At 49.7% G+C, this 20,175-nt stretch overlaps 1 protein-coding gene across 4 annotated transcripts in view; it reads left to right on the plus strand.

The window, feature by feature from the left end:
- The window catches only part of TNRC18 (trinucleotide repeat containing 18), a 56,353-nt gene that overhangs the window by 26,233 nt on the left and 9,945 nt on the right, over positions 1-20,175 (plus strand). For 2 of the 4 annotated variants that reach the window (XM_062613539.1, XM_062613540.1), the window contains exons 10-18: positions 240-1,187; positions 1,797-1,972; positions 2,707-2,843; positions 3,278-3,406; positions 5,233-5,407; positions 6,466-6,829; positions 9,731-10,033; positions 16,778-17,017; positions 19,350-19,792. In XM_062613539.1, the coding sequence (XP_062469523.1) occupies positions 240-1,187; positions 1,797-1,972; positions 2,707-2,843; positions 3,278-3,406; positions 5,233-5,407; positions 6,466-6,829; positions 9,731-10,033; positions 16,778-17,017; positions 19,350-19,792 (2,915 nt within the window). The remainder of the gene's footprint in view (positions 1-239; positions 1,188-1,796; positions 1,973-2,706; positions 2,844-3,277; positions 3,407-5,232; positions 5,408-6,465; positions 6,830-9,730; positions 10,034-16,777; positions 17,018-19,349; positions 19,793-20,175) is intronic. The other 2 variants (XM_062613541.1, XM_062613542.1) reach the window with 2 other exon arrangements.

Genomic DNA, 20,175 nt, shown 5'->3' on the forward strand with positions numbered 1-20,175 from the left:
GGTTGGTTCCTCCAGGGCTGAGGTCTCAGTGGGAGAAGTATGCAAGAGTTGCAGGAGAGTGCTGGAAAGGTGCTGGGGTGCTTGGCCAGGAGAGAGGTACCGAAAGCAGCTGCTGCTTGAGGACAGGGAGAGATGATAGATGATGGAAGCAAAGGGACCCCACCTCTGTGCCTTAGTGAGAGAGAAAGCGTTCTGGAGACCTGGCCATTACACAGCCTGTCCCTTCTGGTATCTTGCAGAGATCCCTCCGGGATATCCATTCCAGTCCCTGCCTCCCTCCTTTGGAAGACACTACCCCTACCTCCTGCAGCCCACCGCAGCATCCGATGCGGATGGCCTGGCTCCTGACGTCCCGCTGCCTGCTGAAGGCTCTGAGCACATGGAGCTTTCCCCAGAGGTCAAGCCCATCCGCCTGTCTCCGTCCAAAATACTAGAGCCCATCCAAGCAACAGCAGAAGAGGAGTCCTTGGAAGAGAGGGTGAAATCAGAGGTGCAGATGGAGGAAAGCCAAGAAAGCATTTGCGAGCAGGACATGGGGACTCTGAACATCACCACCTCTGCAGCCGTTCCAGTGCAGAACGTGGACAATTGCAATCTCCTGTTGCACCAAGGTGAAGCCTTGGGTGCTATGGAGCAGGACCAGGAAGACCTCCAGAGCTGCCCACCTCCTTACCAGGTTGTGGCCTGCCCTGCAGAAACAGAGGCTCAGGCAGAGACTGGGAATGGAGCAGAGACCTGCTCCATGCACATGGAATATGACGGTTTGCTCGTGCACACAGAGAATGAGCCGCCTGAGATGGACTTGGCACCCCAGCAGGAGGAAGCCTCTGTAGCTATGGATCTACAGAGCACTGATGTAACCCGGGGAAGGGAGTTTCCCAACCTGCCCCCTGAGGAGGGGGAGCAGGGGCCAGAGATCCCTTCCTACACGGAAGAAGCAATCTCTTGCCAAATCCCAGCTCTGGACATCAAGCCGGGCGACCCTCTGGCCGGGATGAATGCTTTGGTGGCTGCCACAGAGATGCCTCAGGCTTGTTCCTTGTTGACTACCACCAGTGTCACTCCATCGCAGGTGAAGGTGGAGGTGGTAACTGACCAGGCCTTGGAGCACTCCTTCCTGCAAGGGATCACTTTGCTCAGTGAAATTGCAGAGATGGAGCTGGAGAAGCGGAAGCAAGAAATGCAAAGTAAGTCATAAGCCCTGAGTTTGGTTTCCCTGCATATGGTCCCCATGTTCTCTTGTGGGGTGGCATCTCCTACAACTTCAACCAGGGAGCAAGGAGAGCATTACTCCGAGTTGCAGGAGCGGCTGGTACTTCGGATGGGGTTGGAGCAAGGTTGTTGTTGCAGTAGGCTGAGCTACGTGTGGCTTTTGTACTGCTCTCCCCTTCCAAAGGCCCTCGCCATGTCTAGACAGTTTGTGGTATGCGTAGCGGAAACAGAGCCCCACTTGCTGAGAGCTGCCAGGGTAACACCCTTCTGGCAGGCACTGAGTCCACAGTCTGTTGGGGTTTGGCACAAGAGGCCCCAGTAGCTCCTGATGATGCTTTCCAAGAGCTTGGCAGGTCCTGAAAAGAATCTCACCTTCCAGTAACTTCCTGAGGTGAGACGTGATGGGAACTGCCAGTTGTACCATGGCTGGGTACAACGGGAGACCTCGAGTAGGAGCCAGGGGTGGCTGGGAGGCTCCTTGGGCTGCCATGGTCCAGAAAGGGACATCATCCTCTCCTTGTGCCTCCTGAAGGAGCAGTCTTGGAATGTGAATCCCTGTAGCTTTATTTCTCTGTCCTTCCCAGCAGGTCCAGAGAGTTTCCCTGTCCGGCCAACGCTGGAGAGTTTGCTGGCTGCCAGCACCCACATGCTCATGGAAGTACTTTCCACCCCCTTTATGGAAAGTCTGAAAACCATCCGGCTGCCTCGAGAGCTGAATCCCAACAAAAAGTACAGCTGGATGCAGAAGAAAGACGAACCCGTAAGTAGCTCTTGAGTGTGGCTGAGCCTGAAAAGCCACAGTGCATCCACTCACCACAGCTTGCTCTTCCAGCCCTGGATTGCCACGGGGCTTGTGCTGCCCTCCTGCATTCCCAAAGTGAGCTGGTGCTTCCCTCACTCATGTTTGTAGCTGCCCAGGGAGCCACTGTGGTGTGTTTTAGCTTCTCCCTTGTTTTGAGTCAACAGCATTGAATTCAGCAGGACCTTGGGCAGCCCTAGAAGTGGTGTTTGTAATACAGAGCCAACAGGAACTCATCTGTTAATGCTTTGGGGGGGGTGTGGATAAATAAAGATAGTGGCAAGAAGGTTTTTCCTTGTTTTTTTTCTTTGCTGCCTCTTCCCCATGGGAGAGGCTGACAGATTCCTTTGTACCCAGCAAGTAAGTGCTCCAAGACAGGGAATATCTTGATCTGTCTTGTTAAATAAGGAAAAACAGTTCTGTGGGTGTATTTTGCCCTGCAGGTTCTTTCCCAGTGTTGCTGTCCCTCAGAGCTGACTCTCTCCCATGCATAAGCCACCGAACATCTTTGCCTGGCTGTTTTTGCTTGGGTACCACTCTAGGGCTGTGCTTGTGGGCAAAGATGCTCTGCTCCACTGTTAAGCATGGATAGCTGCAGATCTTGGCCACTGCAAGAGCACCCCAGTGTGCACCACCCCAGTCTGAGAGCCTGAACATCTCCTGAGCTTCTCACCCCCTCTTACTCTCCACCTTAGATGTACTCCATCAAATCGGCCATCGAGAACATGGATGCGATGGAGCTGGACTACAGGATGAGGCTGGCGGAGCTGCAGCGGCGCTACAAGGAGAAGCAGCGGGAGCTGGTGAAGCTGCAGCGCCGCAGGGACTCCGAGTAAGTCACAGGCTGCTCCCTTGGTCCGGGATTGAGACCAGCCCTCCGTTCCCTCCCTGTCTCCTCTCCTCCTGGTACGGCCCGCCAGAGCTTTGCACTGCACACTCCTAGGCTATGTGACACGACAACCTGAGCACTGGTGAATGCAGCTGGGAGACCATTGTAGAGGCAAACCTTGGCTTCAAGCAGCTCAGTTTAGCAGTTTGGTGACAGGAGAAGGTTCTGGGTTGGCTTCTGTTCTTGCTTGCTTTCTTTTAGGTTTCCCCCCCCTTTTTTTTTCTTCTTTTTGGATTTACTTCCTTTATTTATTTTTTTCTTTCCTGTTTTTGCTTTTTGGTTGCAAAATTTGACTTTGCTTTTTGTTTTCTTTGCCTTTTTGGTTTGTTTTTTTTTTGTTGCCTTGGTTAACAGTGAAGCGTGTGGTTTTTTTAAAGGGAAAAGCATGACGAGAAAAGTAGAAGCTTGGCAAGAAGAGGCCCTGGAAGGCCCAGGAAGAGGAAACTTGGATCAAGCGCTCTGTCACCCATTAAGGAGAGAGGGAAGAGTGACAGCAAGAGTGGAAAGTAAGGCTGGAATATGGGGAAGACGGGAAAATGGCAGGGTCGCTGCACCAGGGTCTTACTTGGGGACAGCATCTCGGATGCAGCAGGGGCTCGCTGTGGCATTGCAGTGACAGACTGGTCTCTAGCAGCAGCAGTGTTGTGGAAGTGCGTGCATTTAACGTGAGTGTGTTCTTCCAGTGGGAATAGGGTGCCAGCGTCCTCCTGCTCTGCTGGTAGAGCACGTGTCTATGGTGTTGAGTGCAAGGAGGACAGGCTGAGTTGAGCGCTGAGGTGATGTGGAGCTGCCAGCTGGGCAGGGAGCTTTAGGTGAGCTTTTGGTGTTGGGGTGCGTGTCCTGATGTGTTGCCAGGAGAGTAGATGGTGCAAGCGGGTGCTGTAGAGCTGATGGCAGGGATGTTGGTGTCACGACCTGGAAGGACAGGGCCAATGTGTTTGTAGGGCCTTTCTGTGGTGTTCCTGCTGTCTTCATCTCTGTCCCCTTAATCAGTGGGAGTTGGTTTCGCCTGATCTCTCTCTTTCAAGGGTCTGAATCAGTCTTTCTTCTGCCTTTTTCTTTTGTACCAAGTCCAGCTGCTGTTGTTTGGATGCCTGGATCTCACCACTTACCGTCCATGTATGGCCCAGTCTCTCCCAACGGGAAGGCACCTCCAAACTGCTGTGTGTTTTTGCAGATCAGGTTCAGGTGCCCAGCTCCCACTGATCTTGTGCTGCTTAAAACCTGTCCTCTTGGTGGCTCTGTGTTCGGTTCTTCGTGTTTGGGTGGCTGGACAGGCTGGAGGCATCCAGAGGTGGCTGGAGTTGTGCGTGTGTGCATGCATGGTGGTGTTGCATGTGCATGAAATCAGAGGAATGCTTCATCAACTTGATGTGGGAGATAGAGCTAGATCCTCAGCCAGTGTTCAGGGCCTGAAAGTGTTGGTTGAGCTGTCTGTGGAGGTCAGCAGAGAGGATGCAGGGGAGGGGAAGATGCCTGGAAGCTGAGGAGGCTGCCCTGTGTTTAGTGGCTTTGTGGTGGTGGTATGACCAAGGTCAGGAGGTTTAGCGTGAGGGAGGTGGCATATGAGAGCTTTTAATGGAAGCGTGGTAGAAGTCTTGAGGTTTTGACTGATGATCCATCAGATAGTTACTGGAGACAGTTTGGGAGCAGTGAAAGATGTGCTTCTAGTCTCACCTACTTTATTTCTTTTTTTATTATTATTATTCTTTATTTACCCTCTCCTTTCCCCCCAAATCCTGTAGCAAGACTGAAGACATAGCTCAGGAGTGCCTCTCACATGGAGGTAGATTGCCTGTCCTTTTAAGCGAGCCAGTCCCTGCAGCGTCCTCATTCCTCCGTGTCACCCTGTGTGGCAGTTCCTTACCACCTTCTTGCTCATACCCAAGCAATCAGAACAAGTGTGTGGGCAGTGAGGCAGCTCCCTGGGCCTTGGGAATCTCTCTGTATCTACAGAGTCCATGAAGGTAGAGGTGGAAAAGACCTACAGGGCCAGCTCAGCTGTGTGTCCTCCCCTCTGCTGCTCTGTGCCCTATCAGGCAGTGTCTGGTGGCTGTTACTCAAGACACCAAGTACTTCCTTTCGGAGACCACCCTGCAGGTCTCTGATTCCAGGCACCCTCATCTATGCTGGTGGCCAGGAGTGTGCAAGAAGGGCTCCTTGGCTCTCCTCTTTGGTGGAAAACCTTGTCCAAACTGCTGTCACTTCACAGTAGGCTCTCACTGAGGATCCCTGCTGTCCTGCAAGGCACTTCCCCTCACTTTTGAGCTTGGTGGGGATCACAGGGAGGAAAACCCCCCCTACCTTGACCCATCCTCTGCTTGGCTTGCAGACTGAGCAAGTCCTTGTTGCTCTCCGAAGACTCTGAGACTGGTGAGGGCATGAAGAAGAGGCACAAAGGGGCCCTCCCGGAGGAGGACGAGGATGTGGAGAGCGGCAGTGGCAAGATGAAAGGGAGGAACCAGAGCTGGGAAGAGCACGATGTGGCTCCCAGCTTCTCAAATGAGGTCAGTGCCCTCATGGGGGACATGGAGCCACAGGCCAAAGGATCTCATTGCTGCTTTGCTGGTATTGGCTTGCACTGGATAACTCCTCCTGATCTCAGAGCATCTGCTCTCATATCACGTGGGTTTAGAAGCTCTTCATGAGTGGACTGTGAAGTAGAGGGCTGTTGGCAAAGGCTAATGTTGGCTTATGGAGGTCAGACCTCTTTGGTAGGCAGCAGGGGCAAACACCTTCAAGCCAGCCAGAGCACTGAAGTGTTGCACTAGCTCTGAATCCAGAGCAGTGCTTGTCTTACCCCTTTGCCTATTGAGGCAGTGGAGGAGAATGAGCTCCCTGAAGCAAGGAAGGAATGGGAGCTTTAACTGCTATTTTAAACACAGGGTTTTCTTCTGCTCCTGCTGAGGCAATGAGATATTTACTGGAGCTTTAAGCTGCTGCTGAAATCCAAAGTGCACACAGGCGAAGTACTGAGTTACAGCTGCTGTTATCTAGCTGTAGCACATGTAAAGTGTATTTATTTTCTTCAAGAAGCAAGAAAGTACCGAAAATGATGTAAGCACTGGCTGTAATGCAGTGGTGCTGATGCTCTTGCTGAGAGGCTTTTGGGTTCTCGTGGCATCCCAGCCTCTGGGGCTGGTTGATTATGTGGCAATCCGTATTTATTTGGCTGGCGTTTTGGGTAAAGATGATTTTTAATCCTTGTGATTTAGAGAAAAGCTTGTAAAACCAGTCCAAACATCGCCTAAACCCCAGAAGTTGTTGAGCAGAAAGAGCTCCAAAATACGTTGTTCTATGGACATACTTCCTTTGGAAGAAAATTCAGGTTTTCTGAGTTAATCTTGTGGTTTTGCAGTGCTTGATAAAGGTAAAGCTGTGCTGTTTGCTGACATCTTCCTCCCTAGCACCTTGGTGGGTTATGGCAGCTGGGGCTTAAGACTATCATTTGAGGCCTTACTAACTCTAGTGCGTTGGAGGCTGTTACAAGGGCTAGTAAAATCCCTCAGGTCTGCCATGATAGCTGCTCTGTATTCACCTGTGTCTCTTCCTTTCACCTCGGCAGTTAAAGCTCAAAAAGAAGAAGGTGCCGTCCGACCAGGAGCAGCTGGCCAGCAAGCTTGACAAGGCTCTGTCCCTCACCAAACAAGACAAGCTCAAATCCCCCTTCAAGTTTGCTGACAGCTCTGGGGGCAAGTCCAAAACTAGTGGAGGTGGCAGCAGGTACCTGCCACCCCACGATGCTCTGCCGAGCAAGGAGGAGAAGAAGAGCCTGGCCAAGAACCTGGGCCTGTCACTGAAGAGCACCAAGGAAGGTAAAACCAAAGTGGCTGCCAAAATGAAGAAGATGGAGGTGCGGTTAAAAGTCAAAAATCAGCTCAAGGTTTCCCATTCACCAGCGATATCTGAAGTGAGCAGCTACTCCTATAGTAAGTAACCCCTCTTTTATCTCTTTTTACAGTGTAATCTGTTGTGGGGGCTTGTGGGCGTTTCTGGCCTCTTGGAAGGGGTCTGGTTCTGCTCATGGGTGAAAGGTGACCTCCTTCATGGCTAATCAATGCTGCTGCATCTTTGGGGTCCGCATGAGGTGTCCACCCATCTTGCTGTCCAAGAGGTAGCCAGTATCAGTGCATCTCTTCCAGTCAGTGCCATCAGTGGGGAAAAATGCTTTAAACTAAAAGGTTGACCCATGTTCTTGCTTTCAGTGGAAGCAGACACTCTCCTTCTACCTGTCAGATGAGTACTCATAGCCTCTGCTCCAGGAGGTGGTTAGCAGCTCAGTTTCCAAGTCTTTGTTGAGCTGGGTGGGATTTGCTTCAGGATTATGCTGTTGAGTCAGTTGGAGAAGGGGGCACTGATGTTTGTGAGCATCTTCCTGCCCTTAAGAGCTATGGCTTGGTTCCTGGCTGACTGTGTGCAGCATTCCCATTTGTCTCATCCCAGCATCCTGTGTACTGATGGCCATTTCTGAACCCAAAGTGCACCTGAGCAGAGGTTCCTGCAGCTGAGCAGAGCTGGGGACCCCTGTTACAGGAGGGAAAATCTGAACTGCAGATAGCGTTGGGAAGACAGAAGTGGAGGTAAAGAGTCTTCAGCAATTCAGACAGACAGTAAGGCAGAGAGGGTCTTGGAGTTTGTGGTCTGAGGTCTGGTTGTGTATTTATCTTAGCTCACTTGTCCTTTCCTCTGCTTGCAGCTATTTAAGTCCTGTGTTAAAACCCTTGCAGGGTGTCTGTACACATAACAAATATATCTCAGTGCAACACCAGTTTAGAAATGTCAGTAGTGAGGAGGATGATGAGCCAATGGTCATCCAAGGGAGCAAATGTTTGGCATGAAATGAGCTATTTACATGGCAAAATAGGAGCCACTGGACTTGAACACAGCCTTTGGCTGATTGTGCTGTACACACCACTTCTGTTGTTGAATGAGCTTCACTCCCAAGGACAGACGCTAAACTGGGAGCTCTGGAGCTAATGGGGAGGGGAGGCATGGGCCTGTCGTTGGGTCACTCAAGCGTGATGGATGTGGGGAGGCAGGTCGAGCATATGGCTCTACTTCCCATGACTGGTGGGCTGCTCTTGTGGAGGAGGAGAAACGGGACTGGCGCCAAGTCCTTCTGCCTCTTAACCTCCTGCTTTTCTAGCTGGAGTCCTGAAAACCTTGGGCAGAGATCCAGAGGGCGAGCTGAGCATCCTATTCCCATAGATTTAACAGGAGTGAAGCCCAGAATGATTTGCATATTTGGGCTTTGGGCCTCCTAAACTAGTTATCCCTTGTTTCTTCTCCACAACCAGCACAATGGATGGGGGGACTGACACCCAACCTGATGCTGGAGAGCATCTGCTGCTGCCCACAGGCTGGGATGATCCCCACTGCCTCTCTGTAACACTGTGAAGCCAGTGGTACGTTCACAAGAGGGGAGGTGACAATTCATACTTGCTTTTAGTGCATCCAGGGGTATAATATGCTTTCTGTACCACCTTCAGATGCCAAAAAGGGGACCACTTCTCAGCGCCTGTGGGACTTGACAGCACTGTAGAGCCATGGTGCACAGATTGAGGAGCAGCTTGGTCCCTGCTCTGCTTTGGTGCAGTTGGTATTGCTGCAGTGTCTGAGGTGGTGTGTTCAGAGGCAGGCATTTGGAATTAGATGTGTTCCCCACTTGGCTTGCTTCAGGTGCCCGTGTTGCAAACCCACTGGGAGAGGGGGTTCATGTAGAGAAGGAGATGTAGGTCAGTGTTGAACATAACCAGGTCGATGGCCTGGTTGTTGGCACTGCTGTGCATTCCATGAACATCCTCATAGCAGAAATGGGAAGTGGATGTGCTCAAGGACTTGGAAGTGTTTAAAGCCAGGTTGGATGGGGCTTGGAGCAAGCTGCTCTAGTGGAAGGTGTCCCTGACCATGGCAGGGGTTGGAACTCGATGAGCTTTAAGCTCCCTTCCAACCCAAACCATTCTGTGATTCCATGAAATGTCCACCTCAGTTTTCTCCTCCTAAAACCACTCTTTGGATCTTGTCTTAAAGAGGTGTTTGGCCTGGGTGAAGAGTGTCTGTTCCTGACCGAAAGGCGGAAGCATGTAACGCTGTGTGCATTTATCCGCATTCGGAGCCATAGGGTTGTGATGGAGCAACCTGGTATTCATCTGTGTTTGGAGCCATAGGGTTGTGATGGAGCAACTCTGTGTTTGGAGCCATAGGGTTGCGATGGAGCGACCTGGTATTCATCTGTGTGGAGCCATAGGGTTGTGATGGAGCAACTCTGTGTTTGGAGCCATAGGGTTGCGATGGAGCGACCTGGTATTCATCTGTGTGGAGCCATAGGGTTGTGATGGAGCGACCTGGTACTCATCTATGTTCTGAGCCATAGGGTTGCGATGGAGCGACCTGGTGTTCATCTGTGTGGAGCCATAGGGTTGCGGTGGAGCGACCTGGTACTCATCTATGTTCTGAGCTATAGGGTTGCAGTGGAGCGACCTGGTATTCATCTGTGTGGAGCCATAGGGTTGTGATGGAGCGACCTGGTATCCATCTGTGTGGAGCCATAGGGTTGTGATGGAGCGACCTGGTATTCATCTGTGTGGAGCCATAGGGTTGTGATGGAGTGACCTGGTATTCATCTATGTTTGGAGCCATAGGGTTGTGATGGAGCGACCGGGTATTCATCTGTGTTTAGAGCCATAGGGTTGCGATGGAGCGACCCGGCAGGGGTAGAAGATGGTGGCCTGGGGTCTTTCCTTCATCCACCTCCATCTTCACCCCCTCTCCACACACCACAGCACCCCCCGTCCCCTGAGGTAACGCTCTCCCGCCTGCTTTGACCACAGATACGGACTCGGAGGAGGAGGAGGAGGAGGACGGATCCCTGAGGGACGAGTGGCCGGCGCAGCCCCCGTCCGCCCCCAAGCCGCGGCCGTCCAGTCTCTACAGCACAGCAGCCAGGAAGGGCGGCCGGGCGGCCGGCGGCCCCAAGGCAGCTCCCCGCAGCGTGGCGGCCGGGCGGCCGCTCAAGCCAAAGGCGGCGGCGGCGGTGGCGGCGGTGGGCAGGAAGCAGCCCTTTTGCCTGCTGCTGCGGGAGGCCGAGGCGGGATCTTCCTTCAGCGACTCCTCGGAGGACTCGTTCGATCAAGGTTATTAGTTTATAGCAAACGCAACCCCGCACGCACCCCTCTGCCATGGCTGTGTGGGAGCGGGCGGGGGGCCGGGGTCAGCCATTTTGATGGTCAGAGCCAGGGCGGCCATCTTTGTTGTTGGCAGCGTAGCCTGCTGTATCAGCCCCACGTTTATCTGCTAGCCCTTTTTGTACCTTTATCATTGTGATATTAAGACTGGCTGGCTCTTTTAGAGCTTTTATAGCAACCGGGGTTTAGTGTCCACCTCTCCCTGCTTTCCTGTTCCCTTCCTCCCTTCAGTTTTCCCCTCACTTTCTTCCTTGCTGCCACCACCACCATTTATATTATTATTACTATTATTTCTTATTATTTTCTGTTGGCATGAGCAGTTTGGAAGGAGCTTTTTTTTATTTTTTAATTATTTTCCTTTTTTTTTTCTTTTTTTTTGGTTTTCCTTCTTTTTTTTTCCTTTTTAATCCCGGGATACTGTTGTGTGGCTTGTGTGACTCGATGTTTGTACTTGCGATTTGGTTATACCGAGCTTTTATTAAACAGACCGAGTTCATTTTTAACTAAACCTGTGTACCTTGTCTCTCTTGCTGTGTCTCTTATCAGGCCGATTAGGTTGCCGCTTCACTCCATCCTGCTCTGCATCCCCTTCCTGCTCCCACTCCCCATGAGTAGAACTGGAATTAACCTAGTCTGGGGTACTCTCTATTATTCAAATATCCCTGCTGCCTTTGTCCACGTAAAACTTAGGCCTTCCCCACCCCCATCCCCTTTTATTTAATACATATTTTGTTTGGGTTTTGGTGGTTTTATTTCTGTTTCAGTTTGTTTTCTCCATTGATAGGCTCTCGAAGCAGGCAGATAACACGTAGATGCGCTTGGTCCTTGTTTCCGCTGTGAGTGTAAGGTCCCCATTATTGAACAGCCAAAAATCACTCTTTTTGAGCTATAAAAACTGGTTTTGTGTCTCTTTTTGGGTGGTGATTGTTTCATTCCCCATCACCCGCGGTGTCCCAAGGATGCGGCAATTACTGCATGGAAGTTGACTCCGCAGTTTTCCCTCCTTCACCCTCACCCCCTGTTTTTGCCACACAGCCTGTCATTAGGGCTTCAGTGGGAAAAGGGATTACTCGAGCCTTTCCCTCCAGAGACACAAGGGGTTTCTGTTCCAGAGTGCACTCATTAAATAATAATCATGGGGAAAGGTCATTTTAATGAGCCCTCAGCTCCTGAAAGAAGCAGCGCATCGGGGCTGAATGCTGAGTGAGAGCATCCCCAGTTGTTATCATCCAAGCCACAGAGCACAGCGAAAACCTTTTCAGTGTTCCCACATGGAAAAGGGGCTGGAGAGTTTTGCTTTTGTTTTGTGCTTTTGCCTTTGTGGTTTTGTTTTGTTTTTTTTTTTGGATGTTAATTTCCTCCATGCACCTCTTTGCTTTTTCTCCCCTCCAAACCCCCAACCTCCAAAGAAAGGGGAATTCAAGCTATTGAATGCAGCAGAAAGATACAGATTGCTGATTCGGTTGGATGTGGCTTTGGGCTGGACCCACCAATGCATTTCAAAGGCACCCCCCCCCCAAAAAAAAAGAGTAATATATGTTTAAAATGAAAATTCATTCTTAAAAGCCAGGCAGTTCTGGGGATAGTGGATTTTATGTAAAGGTGAGACTGCCACATTTCCATTAAGAGTCTGCGTTAACTTCCATTCTTCCCTTCCCTGTTCCTTCCTGCATCTTCCCTGTGTTTATTTTGCTGCTGTTGGAAATTTTGAGGATATCAATCCCTTTTAGTTGCTAAGTTCTTGAGGGTTTCTTGGGTTTGCTTCTTGGTTTTGCTCCAGGTAAGCAGAGAGGTCACTTGGCCCGAATTGGCTCTATCTTTCAAGTAACCTGTCTGCTTTAAAGGGAAATAATCCCACTTTTATGGGATTATCTAGGGAGGGGAGGGGAATATGGGAGGAGGTTGGGGAATCTGGAACAAATGGGGAAACGCATTGTAAATTCCTCTGGGAATGTCATTTAATGGTGGGGAAACCAAAGATGCAAAACCTCCTGGGGTGGGAGGGGGGCATGGAAGGGGAGGTGGGGAGGGATTATTTGCTACAGGGTTGGTTTTTTTTTTCTGCAAATGCTTTTATTTTTGTTATTTCTCAGAAGCATTTACTTAAAGGGATATTTGGGTAATAGGGTTTCTAATGGCTTTCCCTGATACTAAACCGATTAATAACCTCAGCTTTTCTAGAAGTGCTCACTTTCTCCTTGCAGCTGCTTGACCAACCCTTTCACCCCTGCCCCTATCCATGATGCTTTGAATGTCTGTGTCGGTCTCTTGCATTTGCTCTCACGCTGCACTAAAGAAGCAAAGTGGTTGGCTGGTTGTAGGGCAGACACTTCTCAGCGAGGGTCACTAGCCATGAACCTGAACCTTGACCATTGTTATGTAGGTAGGCAAAATAACTTTTCTTTATGTCATCTGTCAGCCTCAGACGTTTCGCTGTTACCTCCATGAATAATGACACGTAGCTCTTTGCATCCTCTTGGTTATTTTAATGATGATTGCTGTCCGCTTTTGACTTTCCTCTGTCCATGAAGAGACTCGCAAGGAAGATTTGCTTGTGCGCACGTGTTTGAGGACTCCAGAAATACTTTACCGTTGCCAGGCCTTCTTTTGGAAAACCCCTTAACACCCAGCAAAGGGAAAGGTTGGCAGATGGGGCCAAGGTGAGAAGCCACAGCACTGCCTGCAAAGGTTCTGCCGCTGTCCTTAGAGGTTTCAGGGCCATGATGCAGACTCTCCTAGTATCAGGGTAATTGCCTGGCCATGGCCCTGCCAATATCTGTGTCAGAGGTAGGAGTAGCTGCAGGAAGACATGTTTTCATCTGGTTTGAGATAGACAACGCTGCTTTCTTACAGACTAAACACCATGTTGCCATTCTGGTAAGAGGCAAAGCTTGTGGTTTTTTGTCTAGTAACCTTGGAGAGGAAACTTCTAATAGGGGCTAAAGCCACAGGGGACTTTTGAAAGCCATCAGGATAAGTAATACCTTGAGCTTTCTGAGACCAAAGATCCACGCTTCGTCTTCCTCCATACTGTTGTCCGTAAGAAATTAGTACCTTCTGCCCTGCTCTCCTTCCCTGACTGGGAGGATGGTTTGACCCCAGTGAAAAAACCCCACACAAACCAGTGAGGGTTCACTGTTTCCCTGCAGTCATTCCCATGTGACAGATTTAATGGTTTTAATTTTGGAAGTATTTCTGGAGTCAGCAGCACAGCACATCTGGGGGAAAAAAAAAAAAACATGTATTTTCAGTGATGAGAATTGGCTTGTTTGAAAAGGAAAAAGAAGAAAAATAAAGGCACAATGTGCAATTGGACACTCAAAAATCAATAACCTCCAGAATCTGGACAGATCACACAGATCAGATGTCAATGACCCAGTAGCTGTCTAAAGTCTGCCTGTACTTAGCCTGCTTTGTATGCTGTAGGCCTGCTTGGTGTTACGAGAAAACCGTGCTATTTTCTTTTCAATGTGAAATGACTCTTTTTAAGTGTGTGATTTTTTTCCCTTCCCCCCTTCCCAAGCTTTTCCTGTCCACATCCCCCTCAACCTTGTTACATCAGCCTTTAAAACCCAAATTGCTTAACCAGTTTCTGTTCACCATTAACAGCTCTTCATTTACTGCTCTCCTACAGTGAAAGACAGTTAAAAGTAATGAGAAAGATTTGAGTTGGGTTTGGGTTTTAATTTAGTGCAGGTAAAAATAAGCTTAGAAAAGCCTTCTTTAGGTCCAGTTTATCAGTAGCATTTAAGTCTGAAGTGATTGTTTTGGCTGTAGAGTTGTATGTACACGTGTGGTTGCATGTGGATATATACACACATATACATGCTCTTAAAAATGGCAGTTAGAAAAGATACTTACAACTTTGGGTATTATTTTCCTTACCCTCATTCAGTGTTAACAGAATTACCACAGAAGGGAAAAAGTGATGTTTTTAATGTCTTTTTCTCCATTGTTAACTAAAAATCACCTTTTCAGGAGTAAAAAATGGGAGGCTTCAGTTGTGTTAAGGCATCTGTGCATACTTCATTTTAAGCCCACATATAGTTTGGGTACAGTAGGAGAAAAACTGCTTTGCATTAAATACAGGCACCATGAGTCTCTCCAAAAAGCCATAGAGCACCAATGACTTACTTGCCACCATAACTATAAATGTGGGGATTTAGTTCAGAATCATGTGGGTTTGGAGCAGAGCCCCAGGCACGTTCTTTCTGTCCCATTTGTTAGTTTTTGTCCCTTGGAAAACGGAGAGGAAGAGGAGCAGGGATTGTGCTGTGCATGTAGAGTGGAGTCAGCAAGATGTGCCCTCGCCAGGAGAGGTGGAGGAGGATGGATCTGTGCTGCGAACGTGTTAAAACGTGTTTATTTTCAGGCTGAAAATTGTATTTCATGCCGCTAAAAATACAAGTGTTGCAGGGAAAATGCTGACAAGAGACTATATCTTCAGTTGTCTTTCTGTAGTGTGACTTTGAAAGAGGTTAGAATAACTGCCAGGTATGTTATTGGGTCGTACATTTTCCGTGGCATGAGTAATAGCTGCTTTCATCCTGCCTTTTAAATCTGTTTTACCTTGCTGCATTTGAAATAGTGTAGCTGCTGGGCACCTTTGTGCCCTCACATGTGCAGCATCTTCGGATGCTGAAGGAGTGGTGGGCAGGCAATGAGCTGAGCTGAGGGGGATTTGCATGGGACAGGTCATGGAGGGATTGTTCTGCTCAATTGCCCTGGTTTTAACCTGTTTCCCTCCCCGGCTTCTCAGTGAGCCGCTCTCAGCTCATCCCACTCATTAGTTCTGTCATGGGAGGTTGATTTTTTTCCATTCTTTTCCCCGGTTTTCCCAGCCAAATGGGATGTGTGGAGGGGGTCTCATTCCCTCCTGGTGGGGCATTGAACTCGGGCACTGGGTTTGCTGCTTTTCAGGCAGGTGCTTTTCACATCTCACAATAGCTGAGTTCATCTGGATTTGCTTTCTTTTTGGCAAAACGTAGGGAGCCAGCAGTTTTTTGCCCTTTTCCTGGTAGGGGAAGGAATCTGATCCTAATTTGCTGCAGAGTCTTTATGTTTTCCATGTGGGTTTTATGCAAAGAGTGAGCAGGGCGGTGGATTTCATGGTGTTTCCTGCAGGACTGTAGGTTCAGTAGCATTTTATATCACAGGGAGCCAGCCTGAGCAGTTGAAATGTGGAAGGGCTTTTGATGCAGTTAAAAATTAGTATTCTTGTGACTATTTGATGCATGCCATGGAGAGAAGCTCTCCTTGTTAAAGAAAAATAACATGTATGTATAGCTGGCCGTTACTTCAGCTGATAAAATGCAAGGATGAGTATGCTGGTTTCTGATTTTTCCTCTCATTTCTAATGTCACGGAGGAATAATGCGAAGTGGAAAACTGACACTTGGTGTTATTGGTTTGGGGTGTTTTAAACAGCCAAGTGTTGAGGACGTTTTTTATCTATCCCAGAGGGCATACGTGAAAAGAAAAGGATTTTCATGTTCATTCCAGCTCATTTTGAAGGGATCTGGTTTCTCATTTGGCTCGGGTTCAGAGGGAGGGGAGCTGGTGAGTGGGCTCAGGCTGGGGAAGAGCAGGGCTCCTGCTAGTGGTGGGAATTCTCCAGCAGCCTCCATGATCCTACTTAAGCCCTCAATTTCGAGAGAAATGAAATCCCTTTTCCAGGCCCACTTTTTGCAGTTAAATCTGTTCCATCTAGATTTATGTGCTCATATATGTGTGTGTATATGTATGCGTGTGGTATACGTGCGCTCACCAGCACGAGCTGGGTGAGATGCTGTTAAAATTAATTGCCTTTGAGCTGATGACAGACTCCTGGGAAGTGCTGTAGGAAGGGAGAGGTGCCACTCTCAGGGCATCTACCCTCAAAATACCTGCTGTATATACACCGTAAAGGAAAACCCCAGCCCACTGCTCTCTGCAGGTGTCAGCCGAGGCTGGTTTCATTGCCAGCACTAGATTGTGGCTGTGGGCAGCTCTTCCTGCCTGTGCTGAGCTGGGCTTCCCTAGCCTGAGCTGTAGAGAGGGAAATGAAAGGCACGGAGAGTTCTGAGGCAGAGTGTTTAAACACTCCTCCAACACTGCCTACACTTATCCCCCGTCTCCCTTATGCATTCCAAATCCATTGCTTTCAAGTTATTTCCCCCCTTCTTTGCATTATTTCCTCCTGCCCCTTCTCCTCTCTCTGTCCTCCTTGCCATGACGCAGGCTGATCTGTGGTATTCCCCTTCCATGCTGATCTCTGGTTCTGATTACACAAATGGATTTTGTTATGGAGGAAGAGGTGGTGGGTGGGAGGGGAATCCCACAGCTCCGAGGTTGGGATTTTCAAAGGAATTAAGCTTTTAATTCCTCCTGAAAGCTGCAGGGAAGGAGTGCATGGCATCCTTTTCAAATCTCTGCCAACACCCTACTCTTCCCTCCCTCATCTTGAATGGGTCCTTCCTGCTGTACCCTGTATTGCTGTGTCCTTCAAGGGTGGTGGTAGGCAGGGTGATACTGACTGTATGGCTGCAAAGACACGTGTGTGTGTGTGGCCAACATCTTCTGGCTCAGCTTGTGGGGGGCTCAGTGCTACTTAGGTGAGCACAGAGCAGCAGGAGAGTTACACTTTGGGGTTGAAATGTGGCTGATGCACAGCTCCATTAGGTTTGTAATGGGCTTCCTCTCTTCTGCATGCTAGATTCTAGCTCAGAGGAGGACGAAGAGGAGGATGAAGAGGAAGAGGAGGAAGCAGAGGACTATGGGACAGATGGCACCGACAGGCTATCGTCGCCTGCCCTTGATGAGAGCGGTCTGGGCCTTCTAGCAAGGTTTGCTGCCAGTGCCATGCCCAGCCCCATCGTTCCCCCTCCACTCTCCATAATCCAGCTGGAGGCCAAGCAGAAGGCAAAGAAGAAGGAGGAGCGGCAGAGCCTGATGGGTGAGTTGCCTGGGTAGGATTAGTGCCATGGGGGCCAGGGTGGAAAGTTCAGGAGGTCCCAGCTGTGCTGCAAGAGAGCAGGTTGTTACCCAGACACTGTCCTGCCCTTTCTTTGCTTCTAGCTGCTTGGTCCTGATGCTGAAGGAAGGGGGAATTGCCTGGCAAGAAAACAAGAACCACTCAAGGGTATGGCAGGTTTAGCAGCTGCAGCCATGGCTTCCCTAGGGGCTTTGTCAAAGTTTCCTCTTGTCCTACCTGGCAATCCTTAACAGGCTGCAAAGGCAAGCAGTGGCATACTGTGTCCTCTTGGACAGAGCGCTGAAAGCAGTAAGGAGCTGTTGCATTTTAGGGAAGGAAGCATGCGCTAAATGCAGCTGATCTTAAATACCTAAGAAAAGCAGAGGCACCCAGGAAAAACCCTTTCAATCAGCCCATCCTATCAGCTTCCCCAAAGAAACCAGCCAGTGAGACTTGAAACAAGCATTCCTTCCTCTGCTCCTGTGTTCTCAGTGCCAGACCCTGTGTTTCTGTCTCTGTCCTTGTCTCGGTTTCAGTGTCTAACACGTAATTGGGAGTTTCATTTCTTCCTCTCCCCATGCTCTGCTGCACAAGTGCCCGCTGGTGACATCGTTCCTGGTCAGACACATCTATATGGGCTCCATTTATAAATTCTCTATTAATATTTATTAAGTGATGATGGAATTTATAGCATGCTTCAGAATGGAAAATGATGTCTTCCTTGAGAGCCTGGCTTGTTTTAACACTGTTTCCGTGCTATATTAGGCATTTGCCAACTTGTTCCAACAGCCTCTGTTAAGAATTTATTGTCTTGTAACCTGCCCTCCTTGAAACTGGAAGCATCTAGAAATTGCCTCATGCTGTAGTGAGAGAAGAGGAGGAGTGTTGTAATTTCCAGTGGGTTTTTCATTTTGAGCCTTGCCAGCTTTGGTTTTGACAAGCTTGCTCTTTTCCTGCTCGTGCTGGGGCTGTCTCAGGGGAAGAGGTTTGGGTGGGAGATGAGAGCAGCTTCCTGCACACTGAATTTCCCCAGGAAGGTGAGCACAGTGGAGAGAGAAGGACTGGGAGGAGATGCTTTCCATACCTCTGCCTCCTATATCTTCATTTTCCCACGTGAATGTTCAGTTCCTCGTGTTCTTTCTCCACTGTCCTGCACACAGTGGTTATCACAGCAGGGGCTGTTCACCGTTGAGCTTGAGAAGAGTTTGTGTCAACCTCCCTGGCATGAAGCAAGGCCTCATTTCAGACCTGACTGGTTTGAAGGCACAGTCATGCAGATGTATGTGCAGAGAGGGCAGGCTGGAGGAGGATACAAGAGAGACCTTTATGCAGAGGGAGAACCAGGTTCTCCTGATGTTTGTACACACCTTCAGAGGCGCTGTGCCACCTCATGAGTTCCAGTGTCCTGGAAAATAAATGGATCTGGAAAATCTGGGCTCTGTCTCTTGTTCCAGCATAGACTTAAGTGCATGACCTTGGGCAAGTTTCTTGGCTGTTCATAGCTCTCTGATGGCACAGTGCCTCTGCAGCCACAGAGCTGTGCCTGCCTCCTGCCCATGTTGCTTCGTGTGGAGGTGCCGTTTCCATTTCCCTATTGCTCCTGCAAACATATGGCCTTGTTCTCCTTTATCAGATTGTGGGGAACACGCTGAAGATGGGGAACATTTTGGTGTTCCTACAATAACTTCTGGCCTCTGGGTACTGCTGTGCCTGTGGCGCTGAGCAGAGGCCAGTGTGAGGGGATTTCCATTTGCCACAGACAAAAGATCATTTGCCTCTCTTCACTTTAAGGCAATTACCCGAGCCAGTAAAAAGATTTGTGGTGTCTGTTGGCCAATGGGAAAAAATCAGTTTGAAACACAGGTTTATTTGATTTGTTAAAAGAGATTGTTCTCCTGCATCTAAGGTGAGACTGGAGAGGACTCCCACCGGGAGAGGAGGAAGGCTCAGCTTATGGAGTTCGTGCTTGGCTTCATCTGAGCAACTCCTTTCTGTTAAGGGGCAAATGATAGAGTAGCTTGTCTTTTAAGAGCTTCTCTGCAGGGTTTTGGTTATGGGAGAAGGGGACATCCTGAACCACACTGCCTGAGTGTGTGGGCTCTGGTCTGGGGCAAGGGAGACTTGAAACAGGGAAATCAGTGTTTCGTGGGGCAGAAATGCACACCTGAAGGATGGAGGGGTTGGAAAAGGGAACAAGCAAGGGCTCTGTTAAGCAGGCACAGCATCTCCCATGGAGCCCTAAAGCTTCCAGCAGGATGTGGCTCCTCTTGGCTCAGACTGGGCTTTAACTGATGATCAAATCTTTTGCACCTAGGGACAGAGTTTGAATACACTGACTCCGAGAGTGAGATCAAGATCAGGAAGAAATCTCCTTCAGGACTGCTGAGGGGGAAGAAGGGGCCGCTGGAGGCAAGCAGCATCCCTCCAAGCCAGGCCCCCAGCAGCCTTGACTCCGGCTCTGGGAGCACTGACAAGGCCAAGCTGGGGTCTGAGAAAGGCCGTAAGCTGAAGAAATTCAAGTCCCCCAAGGACCTGAGCTTTGAGTTTGGGCTGGAGGCCAGCGATGATGACCTGTGGAACCGGCGCCGGAGCGAGCGCATCTTCCTCCACGATGCCACCATGTCCTCGGCCATGCTGACCCCCGTGGCGCCTGCCAGCTCCACTCCTGTCTCCAAGCCTGGTCGCTGTGGCAAGGGGGCACCCATGAGCCCCAAAAAGGAGGGCAGCAAGGGGAAGGAGAGGAAGGAGCTAAGCAAGGTGAGGAGTGCTGTGGGATCCTGGGGGGCTGAGGGTGAGGGGGACTTGATTAAATCTGCTAGGGCAGGGGAGTCCTGTCTTCGTAGTTGCCTCAGTGCTGTTTGGCTGTCCCGTGTCAGCCCTGCCAGCCCCATGCCCAGCTGTCAGGCTTGGATTTGACTCACAAATAGTAAAAGCCTGTTGTGTTTGAACATGTTGCTTGTGTCACCCTCCATGTCCCAAATCTATCCTGTTTGGATTGGCCAGAGTGGACATGTGTGAAATCTCTTTTCCACTCTGTGCAGCCTTGCTTGCTGAGCTGTTGCCCCCACATTGGCCTTTAAGGCTGTTCACCTTTTATATGATGTCTTCTGAGGGCTGTCCCTGGCTGGTGGTGGCACTGA

This window comes from Pezoporus occidentalis, unplaced genomic scaffold (assembly GCF_034315485.1).
Source record: "Pezoporus occidentalis ecotype Australia unplaced genomic scaffold, CSIRO_AGI_Poc_V1 ctg169, whole genome shotgun sequence".
NCBI classification, from domain to species: domain Eukaryota; kingdom Metazoa; phylum Chordata; class Aves; order Psittaciformes; family Psittacidae; genus Pezoporus; species Pezoporus occidentalis.